The sequence below is a fragment of the Rhinopithecus bieti genome, unplaced genomic scaffold (genome assembly GCF_001698545.2).
Source record: "Rhinopithecus bieti isolate Rb0 unplaced genomic scaffold, ASM169854v2 scaffold_1561, whole genome shotgun sequence".
In the NCBI taxonomy this organism is placed as follows: domain Eukaryota; kingdom Metazoa; phylum Chordata; class Mammalia; order Primates; family Cercopithecidae; genus Rhinopithecus; species Rhinopithecus bieti.
Genome location: NW_016803640.1, coordinates 1445675 through 1470714, shown reverse-complemented (window position 1 = coordinate 1470714; position 25040 = coordinate 1445675). Strand labels below are relative to the sequence as shown.

At 34.5% G+C, this 25040-nt stretch overlaps 1 protein-coding gene across 4 annotated transcripts in view; it reads left to right on the top strand.

The window, feature by feature from the left end:
* The window catches only part of PARP8 (poly(ADP-ribose) polymerase family member 8), a 191421-nt gene that overhangs the window by 128769 nt on the left and 37612 nt on the right, over nucleotides 1-25040 (top strand). For all 4 annotated transcript variants that reach the window (XM_017891849.1, XM_017891859.1, XM_017891839.1 and 1 more), the window contains exons 11-15: nucleotides 1795-1861; nucleotides 7490-7615; nucleotides 8137-8701; nucleotides 10271-10321; nucleotides 10427-10522. In XM_017891849.1, coding sequence (XP_017747338.1) covers nucleotides 1795-1861; nucleotides 7490-7615; nucleotides 8137-8701; nucleotides 10271-10321; nucleotides 10427-10522 — 905 coding nt within the window. The remainder of the gene's footprint in view (nucleotides 1-1794; nucleotides 1862-7489; nucleotides 7616-8136; nucleotides 8702-10270; nucleotides 10322-10426; nucleotides 10523-25040) is intronic.

The following is a 25040-nucleotide window of genomic DNA, read 5'->3' as shown; positions in this document are numbered from 1 at the left end:
TTTTTTTTTTTTTAATAGAGATGGCGTCTCCCTATGTTTCCAAGACTGGTCTTGAACTCCTGGGCTCAGACAATCCACCTGCCTGAGCCTCCCAAAGTATTGGGGTTATAGGCATGAGCCACCATGCCTGGCCTGAAAAACTTACTTGAATTTGTGTCCAGGTAGCAGCACTCTGGAATCTTCCATCCTCTTGGCCATTCCTCCCCAGCCTTCTTTGCTGAGCTGGGCTCGGGGCCTACTCCTCAGACCTTCTCTTTCCTCCACCTACACTCACTGAGTGGTTTCTCATCCAGCCTCATGCCTTTAAATAAATACACAGACACACACACACTCTGACTGTTCCAAATTTATATCTTTAGTACATTCCTCTCACCTTAATGCCTAAATGCTGGACTTCTCCAATTGCCTTAACGTTTCCATTTCAGTATCAAATAAGCATCTCAAGTTTAAAGTATTTGGTCAAATAACTAGTCTTATCTGCCTTTCCAAACCTGTTTCTCCTACAGTCTTTCACATTGTAGGAATTGGTAAATTTCATCCCTCTGGTTGCTCAGGCCATAATCTTTGGATTCATCCTTAACTCCTCTTTTTTTCACACCTCAAATCCAGTCCACCAGCAAAATCTGTCCACTCTCCTAGAAGTATGAATCCAAAATGTTCATCACCTCCACAGACCCAAGTTCTATATATCTTGCCTCACTTGTTGCAATAAGTTCCTGATTGATTTTCCTATTTTTCCCTTTGCTCTTTGACCAACTGATCCTGCACAGCTCCACCATGCTCCTTCCCTGCTCTCATCTCCTGACGTGAGACCTTGTTCAGTCCTCTCCCCACACTGTTCTCCAGCTGTTCCTGGAACATTTCAGCATATTTTCTCTTCAGGGTCTTTGCCCTTGTTCTTGGCTCTAGCTGGGACATTTTCTTCCTGCTTGTTCTTATCTAACGTTTAAGCCTGAGCCCACATAGCCTGCAGCCCATATGCTTTTCCCCATCTTTATTTTCTCCAGAGCCTTTATTGCCATCTAGCATTGTATCTTTTTTTCTATCTGTTTTTCATCTTCCTCCTCCCAGTGGATTTCCGACTTCATGGACACAGGGATATTCGTGTGTGTTTTTACACTTCCGTCTGAAATGACTGGAGTGATGGGTACAAGAAATACTCTTTAAACCAGTGAATAATGAAAAATGAGTGACTTTTGAGAGAAGTTATTAATTTACATAGTTACTGATTTAAAGAAATATATGTATATATGTATTTTTATATATTTAGTTACCGATTTAAAAATATATATATTTAAACATGGATAAACATATATTTTAGCATATTTAAACATATATATTATTAAACATATATAAATATATATATTTTAATGAATTTGAATATATATATATACACCTGGTAAAAGTATGAATCACGTGAAAAGGAAATCTCCTGTGCCTTCTTATCTCCCATTGTTTTATTCTAAAAATGATGTGTGTAGATGCAAACATGTTGTCTTTCTTCCACTTAAAAAGTAATGCACTAACTGTCGTACATGTAGCCAGTTCAGCTGTTGCTTACTTTGGAGATCATTCTTTCTTACATTTACATATATTATATATTAATATATAATGACCATTAATGATCTCCTGTGTGGATATAGCATAAATAGCATTGTTTAGGACTGTATGTGCACTGTTTTTAAGTGTGTATATGTATATGCACATATATAATGCAATTTCAGCCTTTTCCTGGCTGATGGTTGAGTTTCAGTTTCAAGTCAATATGTGACTGTGATCCTTTTTCCTTTCCAGTGCCCACTGTTGATGTCTTTCAGATTTCCACAAAAGAGCGATTTGGATTGGGACATCAGCTGAAAAAGTAAGTTTGCTAAAGTGCAAAAAAATAAATTTCTGCTAAAGAGAACCGAGTTCTCGTTTTATTCATTAAAACAAACAAATAAACAAAAACCTTCTATTCAGTAAGAACTTTTGGAAGCAAGTCCCTCAAGAGAGGAAATCATCCTGATGCTAAGAGCTGCATTGATAATTTATTAGCAGGCCTTACTTTTCCACCTGGGCCAGGGTCCTTCTATTGCCATCCCAGATCCACTCTCTTTCCTCCAGCACCCTGCACTCTACCTGGGGAGGCTGACCTGTGTAGACATAGGTTCTGAGTCCCTAACATGACCAGTGGAGGGAGGAAGGAGAGTAAGATGGAAGTACTTACTGCCCTGGTTTCCTCCCTAGGAGGTCATCCTGAGCTGACCAGTCCTTTCACTGAAGCCTGCTGCTCTGCTCCAGGCTGCAGCGTGTACATGACTTTCTTTCTTACTGGGCTCCATTGAGGGCTCTCACTGCTCATTCCTTGGGGCCCAGAGGTGGGCAGCCACTGGCCCTGGACTCCTGCACTATGCCTGCTTCCCATTCCTACCACTTTGAAACATTCATTTTTTAAATAAACACTTTATTTCCTGTTTGGACTTTGATTTTGTTTTCTGATCTTTAAGTCTATTTTATATAAAAATGTATTTTAAAAAATAGAAAAGAAAACGCTGATAGAGCCAAGATACAATGGCATCAGAAAAAAAAAAAGAAAATTGCATCTTAGAAGTAAATAGAGAACACTGATAAATTACAGATGCAAGAATTGACTCTCAAATTTTTCTAAAATCAGGTGATCACTGATGTGATCTGAGGCACAGACCTTTGGGACCCATTGGCCTGTGTTTTGGTATGCATCTAGAGGGCTTGTTGTGGTTTTCCCTGAAGAAAATAATGATGCCATCCACATGGTCTCCTTCGCCAACCTTCCACACAGAGGGAATACAGCTTTCTCTTTAGACATAGAGTCTAGATGGGCCTTGATTTCATAAGAAGACATAAAGCCACCCGATTTGAACTGCATTTTAAAATTTAGGCACGTACCTCAGTTTGCCATGGTCAGAATATAAACAATAAATTCTATACTTAATATCAGCTTTAAGAATTTGTGTTTATGGAGAATTCCCAGAGGATTATTTATTCTTCCAAATCTGCAAATTTAGCTTAAATGTAAATTTGTCAAGAAAGACCATTAGATAACTGTATACTTAAAGCCTGGTTTAGGCCTTTCATAATGATGCAGTCTATATGATTACTTTTATTTTAATGGATTTAAATTTGAAATCATATGTGGGCTTCTACTGAGCAATATTCTAAGAAAAACATATTGAAACTATATTTGATATATGAAATAGGGGACTTACTGAGATCATTTTGCCTGATGTAGGAAGCCATATATATGATATCTAGGATTTTGTATGTATTACAGAGCTCTAGAATTTTCTGAAGTTTTTATGACTTAAATTGAGGGAGCACTACTCAAATGTGAGTTGTGTGCCTACCACATTTGAAAGGAAAAAACATTCTTATAAATTCCCAATATTGAGTTCAAAGATATACAAATATAAAATTAGATAATAAACCCTTAATGTTTAGTTCTGCATCTTTAAAATTAAATTCAATTTACAATATGTGTTTAGCATATTATGTAATGTAGTGTTCTCTTATAAGGACTCACAGGATAAATTTTCTCAGTTTTCCATTCTAGGATTAGGTATGCTTTCCCAGAGCACTTGGTTGTGTTTTTTTAATTGGATTTTGTTTCCTGCATTGTGCCCATATCCTGCATGTCTTGGAGAGATGAGCATGGAGCCTGCCTCCATCATGAGCATGGATGGCGTTATCCAAGTTGAGTACCATTTCACCTTGACACATTTCTTTATTCTATGATTTTTTTCCTCATTCAATTTCCTCCCTTTTTTTTTTTGTACTGTTCTACTTTGTGTACTTTTGCAAGCCATTTATGAACTTTTTTTTTAAGTGCCATGGAGCTGATCAAAGTAAGATAAGAATTAGAAAAGCACACAAGTCTAGGAATAAATAGCCTTCTACCCTTAATGGCTTCTGGGTACATTATATAGGCTCAGCAAAAGAAATTGTATATATAATCCCAACTCTGAGAAGTTAAAGAAAGCTATGTGCCTTTTTCACTGTTTAAGTACCTAGTAACATATATAACCTATTTAATTAATATCCCTATCCAAGTGATTAATGTTTTTAAAGAGTTACTTGCTTTTAAAGATAAATATTAGCTATGTGGAAAATTTGTTAATATAGATTAGATTCTTTTTTTATGATCCTTGAGAAATTTTGGTCTGATATGTTTGTTTCCCTAATTACAAATAATTAGATTTGGCTAGGATCCTTAAGGTCACTGCCAGCCTAAAATCCCATAATTTTAACAATCTAATTTCATCCTCACAATACTTTGTAAAAAGAAACTCAATATAAAGAGGTTATTTTCTTAGAAACATGCAGCAAGTTAGGAAGGCAGATTTAGAATCTAGGCCCCTTGTTATCAGTTGGTTTTCAGTAAATAAAAGACACTCTTATTTACTGAATAACTTTTTCACAGGAAAATTTTTTTCTGGTGGTTTCAGACAGCAGAATAATCTTATCAACAATAGCAACAGCAAATGCTCATGCAGTACTTTTTATGTGTCATGCACTATTCTAAGTGTTTAACATATAATAAGACATTTAATCTTTACAACAACTCTATGAAACAGGTCTTGTTACTCTCATATTTCCTAGATGATGAAACTGAAGCCCAGAGAGGTTGAGCAGCTTGCTCACGGTCACACAGCAAGAAAGTGATAGAGCCAGAATTTGACTCCAAACCAGTACTTATGACCCATAAACTAATCTGCCTCTCATATAATCCTGGATATTCCTTTGCTTGAGATAAGACGTGGAATATATGTTTGGCATTGAATGAATATTGAGAGAATGTGAAGTCAAAATAGCCTAAAAGAAAAAGTATTCATGTATTTTCTCATGGCTGACCTGACACAGATATCACAGATATAGTGATTGGTCTTATATAGGGTATCCTATCATTCAAAGGCTCAGCATATCAGACAATGGAAATAATCTTCGGTTTTTGTATGACTTTATGTTGAGTCTGCACTGATCAAACCTTAGTTGTGTTTAAGGGGGGAAAATATTACAGATCTTCAGTTTTCCCTTAAATATATGTGCAACATAAAATTAGGTATAAATTTTTCATATGTAGAGTTCCCTACATTTGTAAAACGAAATTCAATTTGCAACTTAAGTGCAAATCAAAATAAAATACTTGAAATTCAAAGCAATACCATTAATTTTGTTTATGATATTATTTTGCTAAAGCTATTTCACCATCACAATTCGAATATAATACTGGCTGCTAGTGCAGTTTTTTTTTTTTTTTTTTTTTTGAAATTAACATGTAAAATAGTATGATGTCATCCCTATGTACGTGCTTTTTCCACTGCCCTGGAACCTTTTTTGATAGTTGGCCATGACATCATCTGCTCTTGACTTGATGCAAATGTATACTTTACCTTGAAATTTTTCACTTTTTTCCCCTACCATCAGCCAATCACTGGCAATGGTAGTAGTTCCTTTTGGTGCTGCCAGCACAATAGTAAACACAAACTTAAATGTAAATACTGAAGTCCCTTCATGGTTCTCTATTATAAGGAGGTGGTTGTTATACCAAATGTGCTCATATGTATACTCCAGATTACCCCTGAAATTAAACACAACATTGAACGTCTTTTAGAAAACACTTAATTTCTTTTGCATCCAAGAACAACTAGATACCTAGGTATTCAAGTTTAAGAATTACTGATTTTAGATGTTAAATCACACTTTGAATCCTAATGTAATATAAAAGTGGGAAAATTTTTAGCCATTTTGACCTGTTTGGTTTTTTGTTCCACTTAGCTTATCAAGATTAGGCAAGCACTTGCCATCTTTCTTAGAGAATGGTGCATAGGAGTAGCAATTTTCTGTGGGAAGAAAATCTAACTCTGCTTAATACAAAGGGTTGTGTCAGTGGAAATTTCAAATTAGGTACAGGGAGAAATGATGATCTTATTATTACATTTAAATCCTGCTGAAATTTTGGGTAAAAAAAATTCAAACATGAATAAAATGTTTCTTGTGCTGAATGAGCGAATTTACTGTGAATTTGGAATCATGGCCTCACTTATTGCAGTTTTATTCCCTTTTTCTCACCACTTCCACTGCTAAAAGGACCCCAAAATAATTCAATATGTAACTGTTTATTCTTCTGAACTTATCAAAACTAGCAGAAAAAAACCTAAGTGATATACTTTCTGGCCATATGAGTTAGTTTGTTAAGACCTGAAGGATCCTGAGAACTTAATAACTGGCATTGTGCTAAGAGTCACGTCTGTCCCATTTGAATAACATGTGTTATACGTATCAAAACTCATTTGATAATATACGTACTACTGCTCTGTCACTTGCATCTGTGCTAACTTGGGCAGATTTCATTTTCTTATTTGTGAAATGTGTGGAATAACAGCTACTTGCTGGGGGTACTGTGAAAATTAGAGGGAAAAATGTGCCTGTAACATTTCTGTTTTACTCTGTGACATATTGTAAGTGGTAAACAAATATTGGTATCATTTTCCCGATCCCAAAGCAATGTGTTAGAAATAACTGAAAAGAGCATAAAAAACAGGCAATCCTGAAGTTATTTTTGAAGAAAAAAAAGTTTAATTTATTTCATGCTTGATGTTTAATTGTAAAATTTCATGTCTACTTAAGTATTAGTGTTCAGGGCCACTGCTGTGTGGAAAATGGAGATATACAGAAGCCATCCAAGCCTGGGACCTTTCCCAGATAAGAACAGTGTGTCCAAGTCCACAGTTGACATTCTGGAATTCTTTACTATAAAGCACTGATGGAGTGATTTTGACATAGAAAATATCAAGATTAGGAGTTACCAACATCCTGCCTTCTGATATTAACTAAACAAATTTAAGGATACCCAGTTTTTAAAATTTAGTATAGTATATTCAAAAGTAAATGGGCTGTGTTGAAGATATAATTTGCTGAGCACATATTTCTGCATAGAGCCAGTTCTGCATGTTTTCTTTTTATGTATGATTTTATAGCTTTACTTTCCTTTTCATGAAGAAGATATTGAAGCAAGTCAAGTAAAAAGAAAATGGCTTTACTTCTATCTTAATATATAGCATTATAATTAGTAACAAAATGTTCTTAAAATTGAATTTCTAGCACCAAAATTTAGATTTTTTTGCCACTTCAGCTCAAGTTGTTGATCCTGAAGGCCGTCTTTATAATTCTCTTTATATCTTTATTGTTCTGTCGTTTGAATTATATCCTGGTAATGTTATAATTTAATTATTTAAATAAATAGTAATCATTATTGTTTACTGTGATGTAACTAGTCACAGTTAAGTTCTGGGAATTTGCTATATGATGCTTTCCTATGGATGAAAAATCTTGTATGATTCTAAATTAGCATCTCACTGATTTCCATGTGCTTGCTTTTATTTAATAAATGCATTTTCTACGTAATAAATACAGTAACATTAATTGAAATTGCCCTGGACTGGTGATAACAGAATTACCTTTGGATTGACAGAATCATGCAGACATTTGTTACACAGCAGTGGAAACAGAGCAAAGAAAAATCCAATTGCCTGCACAATAAAAAGTTGTCAGAGAAGAAAGTGAAGTCTCCCCTGCATTTATTTTCTACTTTGCGCAGGTTGGTAACAGGCAACAACATTCATTGTCTTACTAAATGCTGAGTGTGTGATGCAGTTCATACTTACAGCATTCTTTCTATAGTATTGGCATCTGTTTATTTTCTTTATAACCTCTAAGAAAAGACTGAGTTAGATGCATTCCATCAAAAACATATTCATTTCTCTGTTTAGAGTTTTTATTAATATTTATTTAACATTGGTTACATTTGCTAAAATTACATTCTTTGCTTTTAATCACCTAGAGTTTTCCTACCAAAATTAGTTTCGTTATAGGGCTTTGGGATAGATAGGAGGGAAAAAAATTCTTAGAACCTTTTTTTTGCTTTTCAGGAAAAATGGGATTCAAGTCCTGTGATCATTCTGCACATACCTTTGATTTCAGTTTTGACTGGGTAGGCTATGTTAAAATGAGGTGGTAGAATATTTGTAGCAGTCAAGTTGAGTTTGAGAATGACAAGCTTTCTTCATGGTCTGCCATACCTGTGATTTGCCCTGTATTAATTGTTGTTCAATTTTGAAGGTCGCCAAGTTATCCTCCGCCTGGTTGTGGTAAAAGCAAATCAAAACTGAAATCTGAGCAGGACGGAATCTCCAAAACGCATAAGCTGCTGCGGAGGACTTGTTCCAGCACAGTCAAGACTGATGATGTTTGCTCCACAAAGTCACACAGGACCTTTGGCCGCTCCTTGTCCAGCGATCCCAGGGCTGAGCAGGCTATGACAACAATTAAATCACACAAACTTTTGAACCGTCCCTGCCCTGCAGCTGTTAAGTCAGAGGAATGCCTCACTCTAAAGTCACATAAACTATTGACTCGATCTTGTTCTGGAGATCCGCGATGTGAGCACAACACAAACTTGAAGCCCCACAAACTGTTAAGCAGGTCTTACTCTAGTAATCTCAGAATGGAAGAATTGTATGGACTGAAAAATCACAAATTGCTCAGCAAGTCCTACTCCAGTGCCCCCAAGTCATCCAAAACTGAGCTTTTCAAGGAACCTAACGCAGAGGGCAGGAGGCTCTCTCTTACCTCAGGGCTTATTGGTATCCTAACACCATCTTCATCTTCATCTTCTCAGCCTGCTGTGCGTAAATATTTTCATCTTGAGTTCTTAAATGTTAGCTAAGGTGCAGTAGAATTTTTTTTTTTCTTACAAGATCTGGTGGAGAAAAGAAGCAAAACATTGTTTTAATTTACCATTTTTAAATATCTTTTTGGATATTGTTTTGCATACCATACATTTGCAACTGGCACTGAAATGTCACCTTTGGTTCTGAAAACAAATAAATGTAGCTACCCATTTGTAGTCCAGTTCAAATTCTTGTCATAGTAACAAATGCTACTGAAAACAGAAGGAAATGCATTGGATTCACAAAGCCCTTACTTATTAAACAAGCATATAATTTTAATGTTTCATTAAGTATGTGTATCTAATCTCTGGTCTTCTCACATGAGTGGTGGAGGACCACATTTTTCTTGTGGTTAAATTAAGAGTAATTCCCTTTCAATCACATATAAGAGAACTTTGCCCATGCATGTTGTTACCTGTGGAGAGAGGTAGCATTTATCGCTTTATCCCAGAGCTTCACTTAAAGTTGTCTTTAGTGTCCCTTTTATACTGAAGTCACCTTATGCTGGAGCTGTTTTTTGGGGACATGGGACCAGGAGATGACTTTAATAATTAAAGTCCTTTTGATGGTGTTTATCAAGAATAACGCTTACACAAAATTTATCACTAGCATGATTGGCATGATAGCCAATTTCATGCTAATGATAAATTCATAGATCTGTCTTATGTATATTATTAACATATTCAAAACAGTTGATGAAAAGTTTTGTTTCCTTTTGCTAAATATGTATGTGTGTATGTTGGGGGTGTGTGTTTAACTCTAACCATTAATGTGTATACACACTCAGCAAGAGATGAAATTGAAAAAAATAAAGTCTGTTTTAGGAAAGTAATGTTATTCTTATATAGGTTTATTTCTAAAATTAAATTGTAAACTATACTGTATATTTATTTTATGAAAAGTTGAATATGTTGTCAGTTTCACATGAGCATCCTAGAAGCCCATTCCTACTCAAAGATAAGTTTTAAGGGCATAGAGCAAATAATGTAGAACAATTACACAGTGGAATATTTCCCATGTTAGCTTCATCCAAGAAAGATCATTTCAGACATTCTGTAAAATAAAATGCTTTAATGACCTCCGATATGGCTAAGCATAATACATAGTTTTGTGTTATGACACTTTCAGTAGCAGTCTAATATTTCTTTGGAGGAATAATTGTATCTAATTGTAAAATAAGACTGATGTTCCCTAATGAAGAGTATGAGCATTTGCTGATTAGTAACAGAAGAAATGAGTTTTTGTGATCATGTAAAGATGCCAGTTATTTTTGCTAGAAGATCAGCAACTAAGAATGCTATTCATTTACTGTAGGGAAAATTGCATTAGTAATGGTAGAAAAGGGTATTTATTATAGAGTGAACAAAAAGGTTTTAATTTTGATGTCATCATCAGTGACTCAATTCATTTTTCATGTGCTCTTAGATCACTTTTGTATTCACTATTGCAAAGAGTAAAAGGCTGTAATTTATACATTTTAAATTAAAGAAATTATTATTTTATTTTTACTTTGCTTTTTATAGCCAAATGGTGCAAAATGCATTCCAGTACGAGACCGCGGCTTCCTCGTGCAGGTATGAGCCAAAACTCTATCCACTGTAGAAATATTTTAATTCTTACTGGGTTTTAAAATCATTTATGAGCTTGTCTTAATTATTTTTCCTTACTGTTTTATTCAGACAATTGAGTTTGCTGAACAGCGGATCCCTGTGTTAAATGAATACTGTGTGGTATGTGATGAGCCACATGTGTTTCAAAATGGCCCTATGCTTAGGGTAAGTTCTTGCTGATAGAATGTTAGTGTTGGTTTAGAATACAGAAATATAGAAAAGGTTTGAAATATAAAAATAAGTAAATAAATGCAGTTTAAAGCAAATACTCTTTATTGAGCAAATTATTGACATATAATTTTGACAAAATGAATTAGTATTACTTCTAAAGTAGCCTGTGAAAGAGCAGTTAGTTTGATATTAGGAAAATGTTTCTTATTATATTTTTTACATGTTTATCTAACAGCTATTTATCCATCTACACCTATATCAGCATTAAGCATCTTAAATTGTGGAATTTTGAAGAACCAGTGTTTACAAGGTTATGTGACAAGGATGCTTAGGCAGTGTCCCTTCAAAACCCCACAATTTAAGATGCCGAATATAAGAGAGGAGAGTCTTGGTCCTATACATGTTAAAAGAGGTACACAGTAGTAGAAAGAGGATCAGAATAAAGATTTCCAAAAATGCTAACATCCTGACACATTTGGGACATTATCATGGGAATATGAAAATAAGAATCGGTGTATACATGCATTTTGGGGAGAAGTATTCAATTTTAAAATGTTTTTTTTTTTGCAATTTTTATTGCAAAAATTTAACACATAAATCACTACTTAAAGTATACAATTCAGTGTTTTTTCATATATTTACAATATTATATAACCATTACCACTATTTAATTCCAGAAAATGGAATTTCTGTTACCCCCAAAAGAAATACCCTGTTAGCAGTCACTCCCAATTTCCGCCTCCTATCATTCCCTGGCAATTATGAACCTGTTTTCTGTTTCTATGGATTTGGCCATTCTGGATATTTGATATGAATGGAATTGTATAATATGTGGCCTTTTGTTTCTGACTTCTTTCACTTATAATGTTTTCACGGCTCATCTATATAGCATATGTCAGTACTTTTGTTTCTTTTTATGGCAGAATAATATACATTTTATGGATATACCACATTTGTTTATCCATTCATCAGCTGATGGAATTGCTAGAACATATGACAACTCTGTTTAACTTTCTGAGGAACAACCAAACCTGTTTTAACAGTTGCTGCATAATTTTACATTTCCATTGGCAATGTATGACAGTTACAGTCTCTATATATCTTCCCCATGTATTATTCTCTATTTATTATTATTTTTAAAATTATAGCCATGCTAGTATGTGTGAAGCGGTTTCTTATTGTGGTTTTCTTATGCACTTCCCTAATGACTAACTAAAAGATGATAAAATATTTTGATTTTCTGCTAAAAAGATTTTGAGCATCTTTTCATGTGCTTATTGGCCATTTGTATATCTTTTGAGAAATGCCTATTTAAACCCTTTTCATATTTTTAAATTGTGTTATTTGTATTCTTATGAGTTGTAAGAGTTCTTTATGTATTCTGAATACTTTATCCTTACCACATATATGATTTGCAATTATTTTCTCCTATTTTGTGGTTTGTCATTTCATTTTTTAATAGTAATCTTTGACACACACAAGTTTTTAATTTTGAGGAAGTCTTGTTTATCAATTTTTTCTTTTGTTACTTGTGTTTTTGATGTTGCATCTGAAAATGAATTGCTTAATTCAAAATCACACAGTGCACTTATGTTTCCCTCTAAGAATTTCATGATTTATGTCTTACATTTAAGTCACAATACTTTTGAGTTAATTTTGTATATGGTGTTAAGTTGGGGTCCAAAGTCATTCTTTTGCATGTAGATACCCAGTTTTCTCAGGACCGTTCTTTGAAAAGACTATTTTTTCTCTACTGAATGATCTTGGCACTCTTGTTGAAAATTATTTGACTATAGATGTTTTGGTTTATTTCTGGACCCTCAAGTCTTTTTCTACTGATCTGCATGTCTCTCCTTAGGCCAGTACCACATTTTCTTGATTAATGTTGCTTTATAGTAAGTTTGAAGTCAAGAGGCACAAATCCTCTTTGCTTTTGTTTTATAGGATTACGTTGACTATTAGGGGTCTCTTGCATTTCTCTATCAGTCTATGGTTCATTTGTCCATTTCTGCAAAAAGGCCGTTGGAATTTTGATAGGGTTGCACTGGAATTGTAAATCAGTTTGAAGACTATTGCCATTGGCTGTAGACTGAATGTGTTCCCCCCAAAATTCATATATTGAAATCCTAACTCCCATGTGATGGTGTTAGGAGATGGGTTGTTTGGAAAGCGATTAGGTCATGAGGGTGGTGCCCTTATGAACAGGAATAATGCCTTTATAATAGAGCACAGAGAGCTCTCTCACTCCTCTACCATGAAAGGACACAGCAAGAAGATTAATTTGTGGCCTTACTGTCACTATGGTCTATGAATCAGCAGATGGGCCCTCATCAGGCACTGAATCTCCTGACATCTTTATCTTCCCAGCCTTCAAAACTATGAGTAATAAATATTTGTTGTTATAAGCCACCCAGCCTATGGTATTCAATTATAGCAGCTGGAATAGACCAAGATATCATCTTAACAATATTAACCTTTCCAATTTTTGTCCACCAGATTGTTTTATTTATTTAGGCTTTTAAAATTTTATTTCAATGCTATTTTGTAGTTTTCAGTATTCAAGTCTTACATTATCTTGGATAAGTTTGTTTTTAAGCATTTTACTATTTTTGAAGTTACTGTAAATTAAGTTGCTTTATTCCATTTTCAGAACAGTATTTGCTATTATATAGAAATAGAAGTTATTTTTACATGTTAATCTTTTCTCCTGCAACATTGCTGAACTTATTTATTAGCTCTATTAAGTTATTTTTGGATTCTTTGTTTCTCTATATAAAATTATGTCTCTTGCAAATAGAGAGAGTTTCACTTTTTCCTTTTTAATCAGGATGCCTTTTATTACTTTTCCTTACCTAATGTGCTTGACTAGAACCTTCAATACAAGACTGATTAGAAGTGGCAAGAAAAGAAATTTTTATCTTGTGATTTAGGGGGAAAATGTTCAGCCTTTCACTGTAAGTTGGGGATTTTCATAGATACCACTTACCAGGTTGAGAAAATCCCCTTCTAGTCCGAGTTGTTAGGTGGTTTTATAATAATGAAAGCATTTTGTCTGTTTTGTTTTCCTGTGTCTCTTGATATTACTATGTTTTTCTTTTATTCTATTAATATGATGTATTACACTGATTTTTTAATATGCAATCACAACTATCTGGGCCTGGAGATTGCTGTTTTACATTCTTTTTTATTTTTTTTTTGAGACAGGGGTCTTACTTTGTCACTCACGTTGGAGTGCAGTGGTGCAAACATGGCTCACTGCAACCTCAACCTTCTGGGCTTAAGTGATCCTCCCACCTCAGCCTCCTGAGTAGCTGGGACTACAGGTACATGCCACCATGCCCAGCTAATTTTTAAAATGTTTTGTAGAGATGGGGTCTCACCATGTTGCCCAGGCTGGTCTTGAACTCTTGGGCTCAAGAAATCCTCCTCCCTTAGCCTCTCAAAGTGTCAGGATTACAGGTGTGAGCCATCAAACCTGGTGAAAAAATTTTTAATTTATGAATTCAATTTCTTTATTAGTTATAGGGCTATTCAAATTATCTTTTTTTTTTTTCTTTTTGAGACAGAGCTTTGCCTTTGTTGCCCTGGTGTGATCTCGGCTCACCACAAACTCTGCCTCCCAGGTTCAAGCGATTCTCCTGCCTCAGCCTCCGAGTAGCTGGGATTACAGGCAGGCACCACCACACCCAGCTAATTTTGTATTTTTATTAGAGACGAGGTTTCTCCATGTTGATCCGTCTGGTCTCAAACTCCTGACCTCAGGTGATCCACCCGCGTCGGCCTCCCAAAATGATGGGATTGCAGGTGTCAGCCACCACGCCCAGCCTCAAATTATCTATTTTATTTTGGGTGAAATGTGATATTTTTTGCTTTTAGAGGAATTGGTCCATTTTGTCTCAGATGTCAAATGTATGTGAGTAATTTATTAGTATTCTCTTATTATCCTTTTGATGTCTGCAGAGTTTTAGTGATACTCTTTGTTTCATTTCTGATGTTGAACATTTGTATCATCTCTCTGTCGGTCCTGCTACAGGCTTGTGGATTTTAGTTACCTTTTCAAAGAACAGATTCTTCGTTTCATTGAGTTTCTCTATTTTCTCTTTCAAATTCATTTATTCTTTGTTACTATTATGAAAGTGGGGATATTGAAGGCTCTGACTATTATTGTTGAATTGTTTTTACCTTCAGTTCTTTCAATATTTGATTCATGTGTTTTGGGAAATCTATTGCTGGATGCATGTATGTTTGTAAGTGTTTTATCTTCTTGATGTTTTGACTCTTTTTTCATGTCCTTCTTTGTCTCTAATAGCAATTTTTGTCTTCAAGTCTATTTGGTCTGATTAGTGTAACCACTGCAACCCTCTATTGGTTATTATATGCATGGGATGCCTTTTTTCATGCTTATGTTTTTATCCTATTAATGTCTTTAAAACTAACGTGAATCTCTTGTTGATAGCAAATTGTTGATCTTGTTTTTAAATGCTTGCTAAACTTTTTACTTAAACATAATTACTAATAAGGAAAGACTTCTGCTATTTTGCTATTCATTTTGTGTTTGTATTATATCATTTTGTTGCTCTGTTTCTCCCTTATTGCCTTCTTTTGTGTGTTTAATAGGTATTTTCTAGTGTACCATTTTAATCCCATGTTGTAGCTTTTCAGTTTTTCTTAGTGATTGCTCTAGGGATTACAGTTAACATCCTAATTTCTAAAAATCTAGTTTGGATTAATACTAACTTGATTTTTTTTAGTAAGAGACAGATCTTGCTCTGTCCTCTAGATCAGAGTGCAGTGGTGCTGATCATAGCTCACTGAAGCCTCCAACTTCTGGGCTTAAGCGATCTTCCTGCTTGCCTTATCCTCATAAGTAACCAGGACTGGGGGCACAAGCCACTATGCCTGGCTAATCTTTAGAAAAGTTTTTTGTAGAGATGGGATTTCGCTGTGTTGAGCAGGCTAGTCTTGAAGTCCTGGCCCAAATTACTGAGATTATAGGCATAAGCCGCTGTAACCAGCCTTAATAATATATAAAAACTTTGCTCCTACATAGTTTCAACTCCACTCCAGAGTGGAAGTACATATAAATGCTGTTATATATAAATATGTAAGTTATATCTTTATATTATGTGCTCATCAACGTAAATTTATGATTATTGCTTTATGCAGTTGTTTTCCAAACCAGAAAAAATCAGGAAAAAAAAATCAAAGTCAAATGTATCAATGTATTATTGTATTATGTATTATATCTATGTTTAAATTTTAAAAAAATGTATTATATCTATGTTTAAAATTAAAATATATATATTTGTGTGCAGTCCTTTGTATTTACCTGTATATATGGTTACTTTTCATTTTAATCTGAAGTGTCCTTTTCATTTTAATCTGAAGAACTCCCTTCATTATTTCCTGTGGGAAATCTCTGCAAATGATGAACTCTGTTGGTCTTTACCTGGGAGTGTTTTACGTTCTCCTTTGCTGTTTGAAGGATAGTTATGCTGGATATAGAATTTGTGGTTGAAAATTTGTGTGTGTGGTGGAGGAGGATTTGTGATTTGTGCTGTTTTCAGCATTTTGAGTATGTCATCCTGCTGCCTGTGGTTTCCCATGAAAAATGACCTGTTTTCTTATTGAGGATTCCTTATTATGTGATGAATTGCTTATCTCGCTGATTTTGAGATTTCTTCTTTGTCTTTGGTTTTTGGCATCTAGATTTTGATGTGTCTAAGTGCCTCTTTAAATTTATCCTATTTGGAGTTAATTGGATTTCTTGGAAGTGTAGATTAATTTTTTCTAATGAATTTGAGATGTTTTAAGCCATATTTATTCAAATATTCCTCTTGCAATTTTTCTTTCCTCTTTCCTTCTGGAATTTCCATTATCTGTATGTTTGTATGCTTGATGGTGCCCCATAGATCTCTTACACTTGATATTTTTTTCATGTTATTATTATTGCTCTTCCTTAGATTAGTTAATCTCAATGGACCTATCTTCAAGTTCACTGATTCTTTTTTCTGCCTGCTCAAATATGATTTTTTATTTCAGTAATGGTATTTTTCAACTGCAGAGTTTTATTTTTATAAATTCTATATATTGATACTCTCTGTTGACATTGTCTTTTCTTTGTTTATTTTGATATGATATTCTTTAGCTCTTGAATGTTTTAAGTATAGCCAATTTAAAGTTTTTGTCTAGTAAATGTAACATCTATGCTTTCCTTGGGATCCTTCCTATTGGTTTCTTTTTACCCTGTAAATAGGTCTTACTTTCTTATTTCCTTGCATGCCTCTTTTTTTTTAATTGAAAACTGGACATTTTAAGTATAATAATGCTGGAACTCTGGGATTTAGATCAGCCAAACTGTTTTGGCAGGCCTTAACCTTCATTCCTGCTTGTCCAGAGTGTTAAGATCAGCCAGAGGTGAGATTTAAGGCCTTCTAAAGTCTTTCTTGAGCATGCACACAGACATGGGCAAGCATATGGTCTTCTGGATTTCCAGGAATATGTGTGAGTTTTTCATAGTCCTTATGGACATCTCTTTTCCCAATCCTTTCTTCTAAGCTTTTTGGTTATTCTGTTGTTTGCCACAGTTGTTATCTGTTGCCTCACACAACTAAAACACTTACTGGAAATGTTTTTAATCCCCACTCCAGGTAATGTTTTAGTACTGGTTGAGTTCCAAGTCAGGCAGAAATAAAGACAAGTATTTACAGCATGTCTTCCAGAGAACTATCAGATATCTCTTTGTGAATCAGTTCCATTCTGCTCCCTCTATTATTGGAAATGCGGGCTATTGTTTTTAAGGCTACCACTGAGCTCGCGAATGGAAGATTGGATTAGGGTAAATTTAACCCTTTTCCCATTTGCCCCAACAATACTTGCCAGCAGCACTTGCAGCTATAGTGTTTATCTGGAGATAACTTTGCCATGAAATCTGTCACTTTTATTATTATTTCTGCATGGCTCTAGTATATCTACTTTGGAAACAAAATACATCATTCTACTTACAGCATTTTGGTTTTAGTAGTGGTATTTCCATTTACAAAATATAGTAGTAATTCTTGATTACTGAAAATGTCAAATCCTAGAAAACATAGCATTTGTACGTGTAATGTTAACATTGTTCTGAAATAGCTGTTGGCTGAAGATTCATTTGATGAATCTGATTTTTCAGAAATAGACGATTCTAATGGTTCAGACTATTCTGATGTTAGTTCTGTTTAGAAATAGCTCTGAGAACAGTTTTTATATTTTATTTTCACATTGATTGAAAATCAGATTTGCTTCAGCCTCAAAGAGTGTGTTTATGTAGAATTAAATAAGCGCTGGCAACGAGCTGCACTTTTTTTTTCCCCAAAACAGAAAAAAAAAGGTTAAATGTCACAAGTTTTGTAGTTCTTACCAAGATTCAGCTGTTGATCCTTGGGTTGCTGCAAGTTTTTAAATTAATTTCCGGAATATCATAAGGGTTGACTCAGGCCATTTTTGCCAGTTTCTTTTAAAGATTTTATAGAAAGGTGCAAGTTTGGGTTCCTCACTCAGCCTTTTTTGCTGATATCATTCCTTATTTCAAAGCTTTTAACAAGCAAGTACATTGTACCATATCTGCATAGTATTCAATGTCCAGCTTTTGAGTTAAGAAATAATGAAATGTAGATAAATATGAAAATAATGATTGAGCTAATATCTATCATAGTTAACAGAGAAAAGGAGGTTATTGAGGGTTGTGTGCCAGACACTGTGGGTAGATATTTGGCATTTTTTTTAATTTGATCATCACACAACTCTTGTGGTTTAGGTGCTTTTGCTTTCATGCTGCAAATAGGGAGACTAAGATTTATAGAGTTTAAGCAGTTTGTTCAACACCACCCAGAAAATATAGGTAGAAGCTTGGCTTTGAACCTAATTCTGTCTGATTTTAAAACTGCATCACAAACATTTAACTTAATATTTGATAAGTAGAAGGCACCATGCTAGATTCTGTTACACTTTTTAAAAGAAACCTGTCTTGCTGTTTGGAATATGTGTTTGAAAAGATAAAACACAAAACTTGGAAAGCAATAATTCTATTAGAACGTTTTTTTGTATTTCAAGATTTATACTTTTAAAAAACATCTCTGGTAGCCATTTAATAACACAATCATCTATCAGATATTTTATTTTTTTGCTTAAGGGAAACAATCCATGTGCTATTTTTTTTCCAGTCAACTTTACTCTCAGAGATATAATGTTATTCTGAAACCAAAATCAACGAAATCAGCATTTAATTATTAAATAACTGCAATTTTGCCATTTCCATTTGATACAGGGAAATGTGTCCTTTTGATGAGAATAGGGAGAATTCTCTGGTCATCTGAACCTGCCCCACTTAGATGGCTATGTTTTCACGTTGTCAGTGCTCACCTGTTGATATCGATCTATTGCTTTCTCTATAGCATTGCCATTTCTACCACAAAAGATAATAGTAATGTTATCAAAAGTAAATGCTTTTTGCATGTTTTTTATGTAATCCGAATGTTTAAAGTTATTTATGTGGATTTTCAAGTATAATCCTCTTAATAACTCTCTAGGTATATATTATTACTATCCCCACTTTACGGTGAAGAAAATAGTAATTTATTCAGTGTTAGTGTGCTAGTAAGTAATAGAGATAGGATTCTAATACTGATAGAATGGCACCAGGCAGGGGTTCTTACTCTTGACTTATAGACTTGAATTGACTACATTTATGTTCTGGAAATGTACCACACACATTGTTGGGAGTTCACTGTTTGTAGTTTAATTGTGGGCAATTCATTCCTATAGTAAGTAGTGGAAATATTATAGTTATTATTAGTATTCTTGGTGTCTCACTCGAAATTTTGACTTTATCTATATCTGCAACAATGAATATTGCTGTATTTTTCTACAAATGGCCATGCTTTTATATAAGCAAGAGAGAAAACATTTTCTAAATAAATACGGATGATTATCAGATGGTTTATTGTTGCTGTGATGTAGACTGATACCTAAGAATATCAGAAAACTTTCTTAAATAGTAAGATAAGTGACATAGGGAATCAGATCAGGAAATGAAAATTAAAGAAACTTTTCACGTTGAAAGGTAGACACAGGAAGAACTACCTCTTGATTCTGTGAAACAGATATTTTACCTAAGTTGGTCTCACTCATTTTTTTCTATATCTTACTTGTATTTACATTGCAATATGTTTGGCTGTAAATTCAAGAGTAATATATAAAAAGTAATATATAATTTCTTAAGAGATATTAACCAACTAACTGATTCACTGATCATTATTGAGCCCGACATATTACAGTCTGTAGTAAGTCTCAGAGACATAAAGAGTGTAAGTTATAACCCATTGGTGATTAAACAGGTTAGATAAAACTCAGGTTTCTATAGAATTCTATGCCCAGTCTATTTTATTACATTTACATTTGTTAGATCTTGCTTTCCAAACTTCGGCTCTCCCATTTTTTTTTTTTTCTTTTCTTTCAGCCTGATTGTTTTCTAGATGACCCAAATCCTCTTTAACCTTTATTCTCCAAAAGTCCTAAAATTTTAGTCACTGCTTTTGCACTATCTGTCACTCCACTCAGAGGTCTCGGTTAGCATGTCACACTCTCTGCAATACAGGGAACTAAACTACGTACTTAGAAACTCCCTGCTGCTCCTTCTTCACTTTTGTTTACAAAAGTTGTAAATGTCACTTCCAGATTTGAGTCCTGACACATAACATTTTGCATCTGCATAACGCTCACATTAACATCACAAGAATTGTTCAGGAAGTCCTCAATTTTCAATTTAAAAGTGTCATTTATACTGTCATCACAAAACCAAACCAAAACCAAATGTGTGGTTCTCTCCATTGTGGAATCAACTAGGGTGTTAATGCAGCAAATTGTTTTAGAGATGCTTTTTAAATGTAGTTTGTGTCTTCAGGTGTTTTTGAAAACAATAAAACAAGGACTTATTGTCAGAAATGCCAGTTTTATCAGCCTCTAAATTCCTAATGCCCTTTTCTGTTATACTTACCTTAATCACCCCAATTGTGGATTGGTACAATTGTGTACGCTGCTGAACTGCTGAACTCTGCTGGAGAAAACCATGTGGCTGTGTGAATAACAGTTCTTGCAAAGCTGGGCTTCTGTCTTTGATACTTGGCAATCATTCTGTGTGTCCTTGGTTAATAGACTTTCTCATTTCCCACATCAGCATGTGATATGAGAGTTATGATCTCATTCTCTTCTCCTATCATGTGAAATGCCCTGGATTACTTGCTCTGAGTGGTTTGATGAGGCATGAGATTCTAGTCTGCTGATTCCCAAATATGTTTGCATATGTCTGTCACCCACTTAGAGTAATGCCCATTCTTACTGAAGCAAAGCCAACTGAGAAACCTGAGAATCTATATTTTTGTGTATCCAGCATTAGACAGATGTTTGTAACTAAGGTTCTTATTTTGCAAGTGAAATTAACAACACCCAGTTATAATTTGGTCCAGTTTTAGGTGTTAACCAAAAAATGACTGAGGCAGGAGGAAAAGGATGGGTAGGTAATGAGGCAAATGGTTACATTCTTAAGAGGCTCTGATTAGCCTCAGTAAATCTACATTTTACATGTGAAAAGAGGGAGTAGAGGAAAAAGTTATGTATTAATCACAGGGTAGGCACAAGGATGTCTCTGTTCTTGGTCCTTGCTCTCACCCTGTGAAGATAAGCTAATAATTGACATTGTCAGGATGAGATTCAGCAGAACTTGGTTTTAGGGCTAGTTTATAGTGGGTATGTCTCCTGAAAGATCTGGGGGCTTCAAGGAATTTCCTTGTGAGGGAGGCCATCTGGGGAGATGTGTGACCTTGTATTGTCGTGGAAACCTGTCTCATGGGTGAGGCTATGACACGGAGCTGTGAAATAACAGCTATCAGTTTGGGAACAAAGGGAAAGCAGTATGGCCTGACTCAGTTCCCAAGCTTAACTTTCCCTTTGGCATAGTGAGTTTGGGGTCTCATGATTTGATTCTGTTTTCTTTCACAAAGACATTGCCATGAAAATTCATGAGAAACTGAGCATGAGGATAGACCTAGGTATGTCACATTTTACCTTCTAAGAGTAAAACAGATAGGTCTGCTTGTATTTAGACCTGATTTTAATATTTGAAGAATGGATGAAAAAGCTTAACCTATTAAAACCCTCCCCCAACCTTCAACATGGAAGTTCCGATATCAACTTCTGAAATACTAACTAAAATAATAATTATGCCAAAAAACCTTTAGTTCAAAAACATTGTTTAAAAAAAAAAATTCAAACTAAGTAGAAATTAGTTTTAATACTCAAACAAAATCTTTAGTTGTATGAGACAAATAGAGACTACTGCATGTTTAGGCCTAATTAGACCTGATGCTGTCTTACTGTGGATCTGCCTTAATTGCTGTGGGATTCTCTCTCTCTTCATGGACCGCACACCTTTCCTCACCCTGAATGTGTGTCTTGACCACAAACAGAACCCAAAGCATTGACTATAAAACTGTAAATACAGAGAGTTAAAGGCTTCTAAGTTTGTAGTTCTAGAAGATATTCATATAATTATTCTTGCATTTTCAATACCAGTTTTAAATAGGAATTTATATTTACTCTGCTTATTTCATTTTAGTAAGAAAATTGCAGCAATAGTTTTAAACTGTGGATATACAAATAAAAATGCTACTTCATAATATGCTTCAAAGAAAACTATTTTTTATTAAATACTTATCTTTGTATACACATTGAGTTAAGGCAGTAGAACTAGCTTCTCCAGGTTCCCTTATATTGTTAATATTTAAACAGGTTTCCATACCTCAAGGATATTTTTTAAACCTTATCTCACTTGGTATTTTTATCAATTTGAGAGCTAGATACTATTTTTACCCCCATTTTATAGATAGGAAAACTGAACTGTGCACGTGTGCTCTAACAAGAAGAAGCTCCACTTTTAGCTGTTTTGTATACTGGACTTATGTGAAATATTTTGTTTAAACAAAAGACCATGGCAAAATATTTGAAAACCTACACCATGCTTTTCTCTACATAAATACATAGCTAGATTCTTTAAAGTTGTATTATTTCTATTACCAGTAGAGGATAATTTAAATTCATGGAAAACGTAAATTTCTTAAAATACAATTAGGTTCTAAAATATTCTTCCGAGCTTAAAACATTTTTTGAAACATGTTTTTATTGCTCACATTTAAATTGCTTTGATTCAAATAAAGTTAAAATGTATTCATTTTAGTTGAAAACTTCTAAAATATGTCTTATTTTAGGGACATATATAAATACGTTCCTCGTGCTTTTAAATAGTGCCTAATGATTATTCTATAGTAAATATGTATGTGTTGATAATAGAGGGACTTGCTATGGTTTTACGGTCTAAATTAGAGCAGTTAATTGCTTCCAGGCAATATAATATTAAGAATAGGTAGTATTTTACAAATTGGAACTAATAGTTTTTTTGTAAACTCAGAATGAATTAATAAGTAATATAACACCTGGTTTTATTTAGGCATACATACTTTGTATTAAATTATGTACAATAAAACATGGCAATACACTTAACTGGTAATAGTTCTTAAAATGACCATGTGCTGTTTTGAATTGATGCTAACATTTTCCGTGTAAATAACATAGTCATAGTAGAATTTGTCAGGGTGGAGGATTGGGTGGGAATAAGATAAGGCTAGCCCACAATATAACTACTTGTGTGTCTTTAAGGGAGTGATTCAGTTTCTCTTCCTTGAATAAGATGTTCCTTCTGTGAGTGAAAGAGACATCTAGTTACTTAATATAATTTGATAACTTTCTTTTAGTGCAGCAGCTGGTGTTAACACTTTGAACTTCTCAGAAATAAAGTGCGGATAAACAAGGAAAAGGAAGGATTACTACTCTACAAAAATAAATATACAAACACCTCAAAATAAAGTCATTTGTGTCTTACATCTTAAATACTACTTGAACCTTCTAGTAAAAATGAGCAAGAGATACAGAATTGTTATTTTAAAAATGTATTAGCATTTACCTAGTATGGTGTATGGTATATAAATTAATTACATCATGACCTTTGTAGTTGCTGTGTTAAAAGGAAAGATAAAATTATTTTATAAGAACATAGTCCTTCCTTTTACTTCTCATTTTTTTAGTATGATGGCAAAGTGTTTTGGTTTTGTTTCCAAAAGCAGATTTTCTAGGGTGCCTGATTTCTGTCTGATTTCCTTCTTCAAACTATTGGAGTAGCAGAATATACCTAGAAATCTGCCTTACTCACTTGAGGATGGGAAGAGGGTTATTTTTAAACCAAAAACATTCAGGAAAGAAAAGTGTTTCCACAAACCAATCAAATCATAGCTTCATCCTGAGGAATGCAGGTATATTAGTTAAAATAATGAGTCAGTTGACAAGTCAATAAAGTTGATTTAGAACTTTCTTTTTTTCTTTTTTTTTATTATACTTTAATTTCTAGTGTACATGTGCACAACGTGCAGGTTTGTTACATATGTATACATGTGCCATGTTGGTGTGCTGCACCCAACAACTCGTCAGCATCCATCAACATGTCATTTACATCAGTTATAACTCCCAGTGCCATCCCTCGACCCTCCCCCCTCCCCATAATAGGCCCTGGTGTGTGATGTTGCCCTTCCCATGTCCAAGTGATCTCATTGTTCAGTTCCTACCTAGGAGTGAGAACATGCAGTGTTTGGTTTTCTGTTCTTGCGAGAGTTTGCTGAGAATGATGGTTTCCAGCTGCACCCATGTCCCTACAAAGGACAAGAACTCATCCTTTTTTGTGGCTGCATAGTATTCCATGGTGTATATGTGCCACACTTTCTTAATCCAGTCTGTCACAGATGGACATTTGGGTTGATTCCAAGTCTTTGCTATTGTGAATCGTGCCGCAATAAACATACGTGTGCATGTGTCTTTATAGCAGCATGATTTATAATCCTTTGGGTATATACCCAGTAATGCGATGGCTGGGTCATATGGTATTTCTAGTTCTAGATCCTTGAGGAATCGCCATACTGTTTTCCACAATGGTTGAACTAGTTTACAATCCCACCAACAGTGTAAAGTGTTCCTATTTCTCCACATCCTCTCCAACAACTGTTGTTTCCTGACTTTTAGTGATTGCCATTCTAACTGGTGTGAGATGGTATCTCATTGTGGTTTTGATTTGCATTTCTCTGATGGCCAGTGATGACGAGCATTTTTTCATGTGTCTGCTGGCTGTATGAATGTCTTCTTTTGAGAAATGTCTGTTCATATCCTTTGCCCACTTTTTGATGGGGTTGTTTTTTTCTTGTAAATTTGTTTGAGTTCTTTCTAGGTTCTGGATATTAGCCCTTTGTCAGATGAGTAGATTGCAAGAATTTTCTCCCATTCTGTAGGTTGCCTGTTCACTCTGATGGTAGTTTCTTTTGCTGTGCAGAAGCTCTTTAGTTTAATTAGATCCCATTTGTCAATTTTGGCTTTTGCTGCC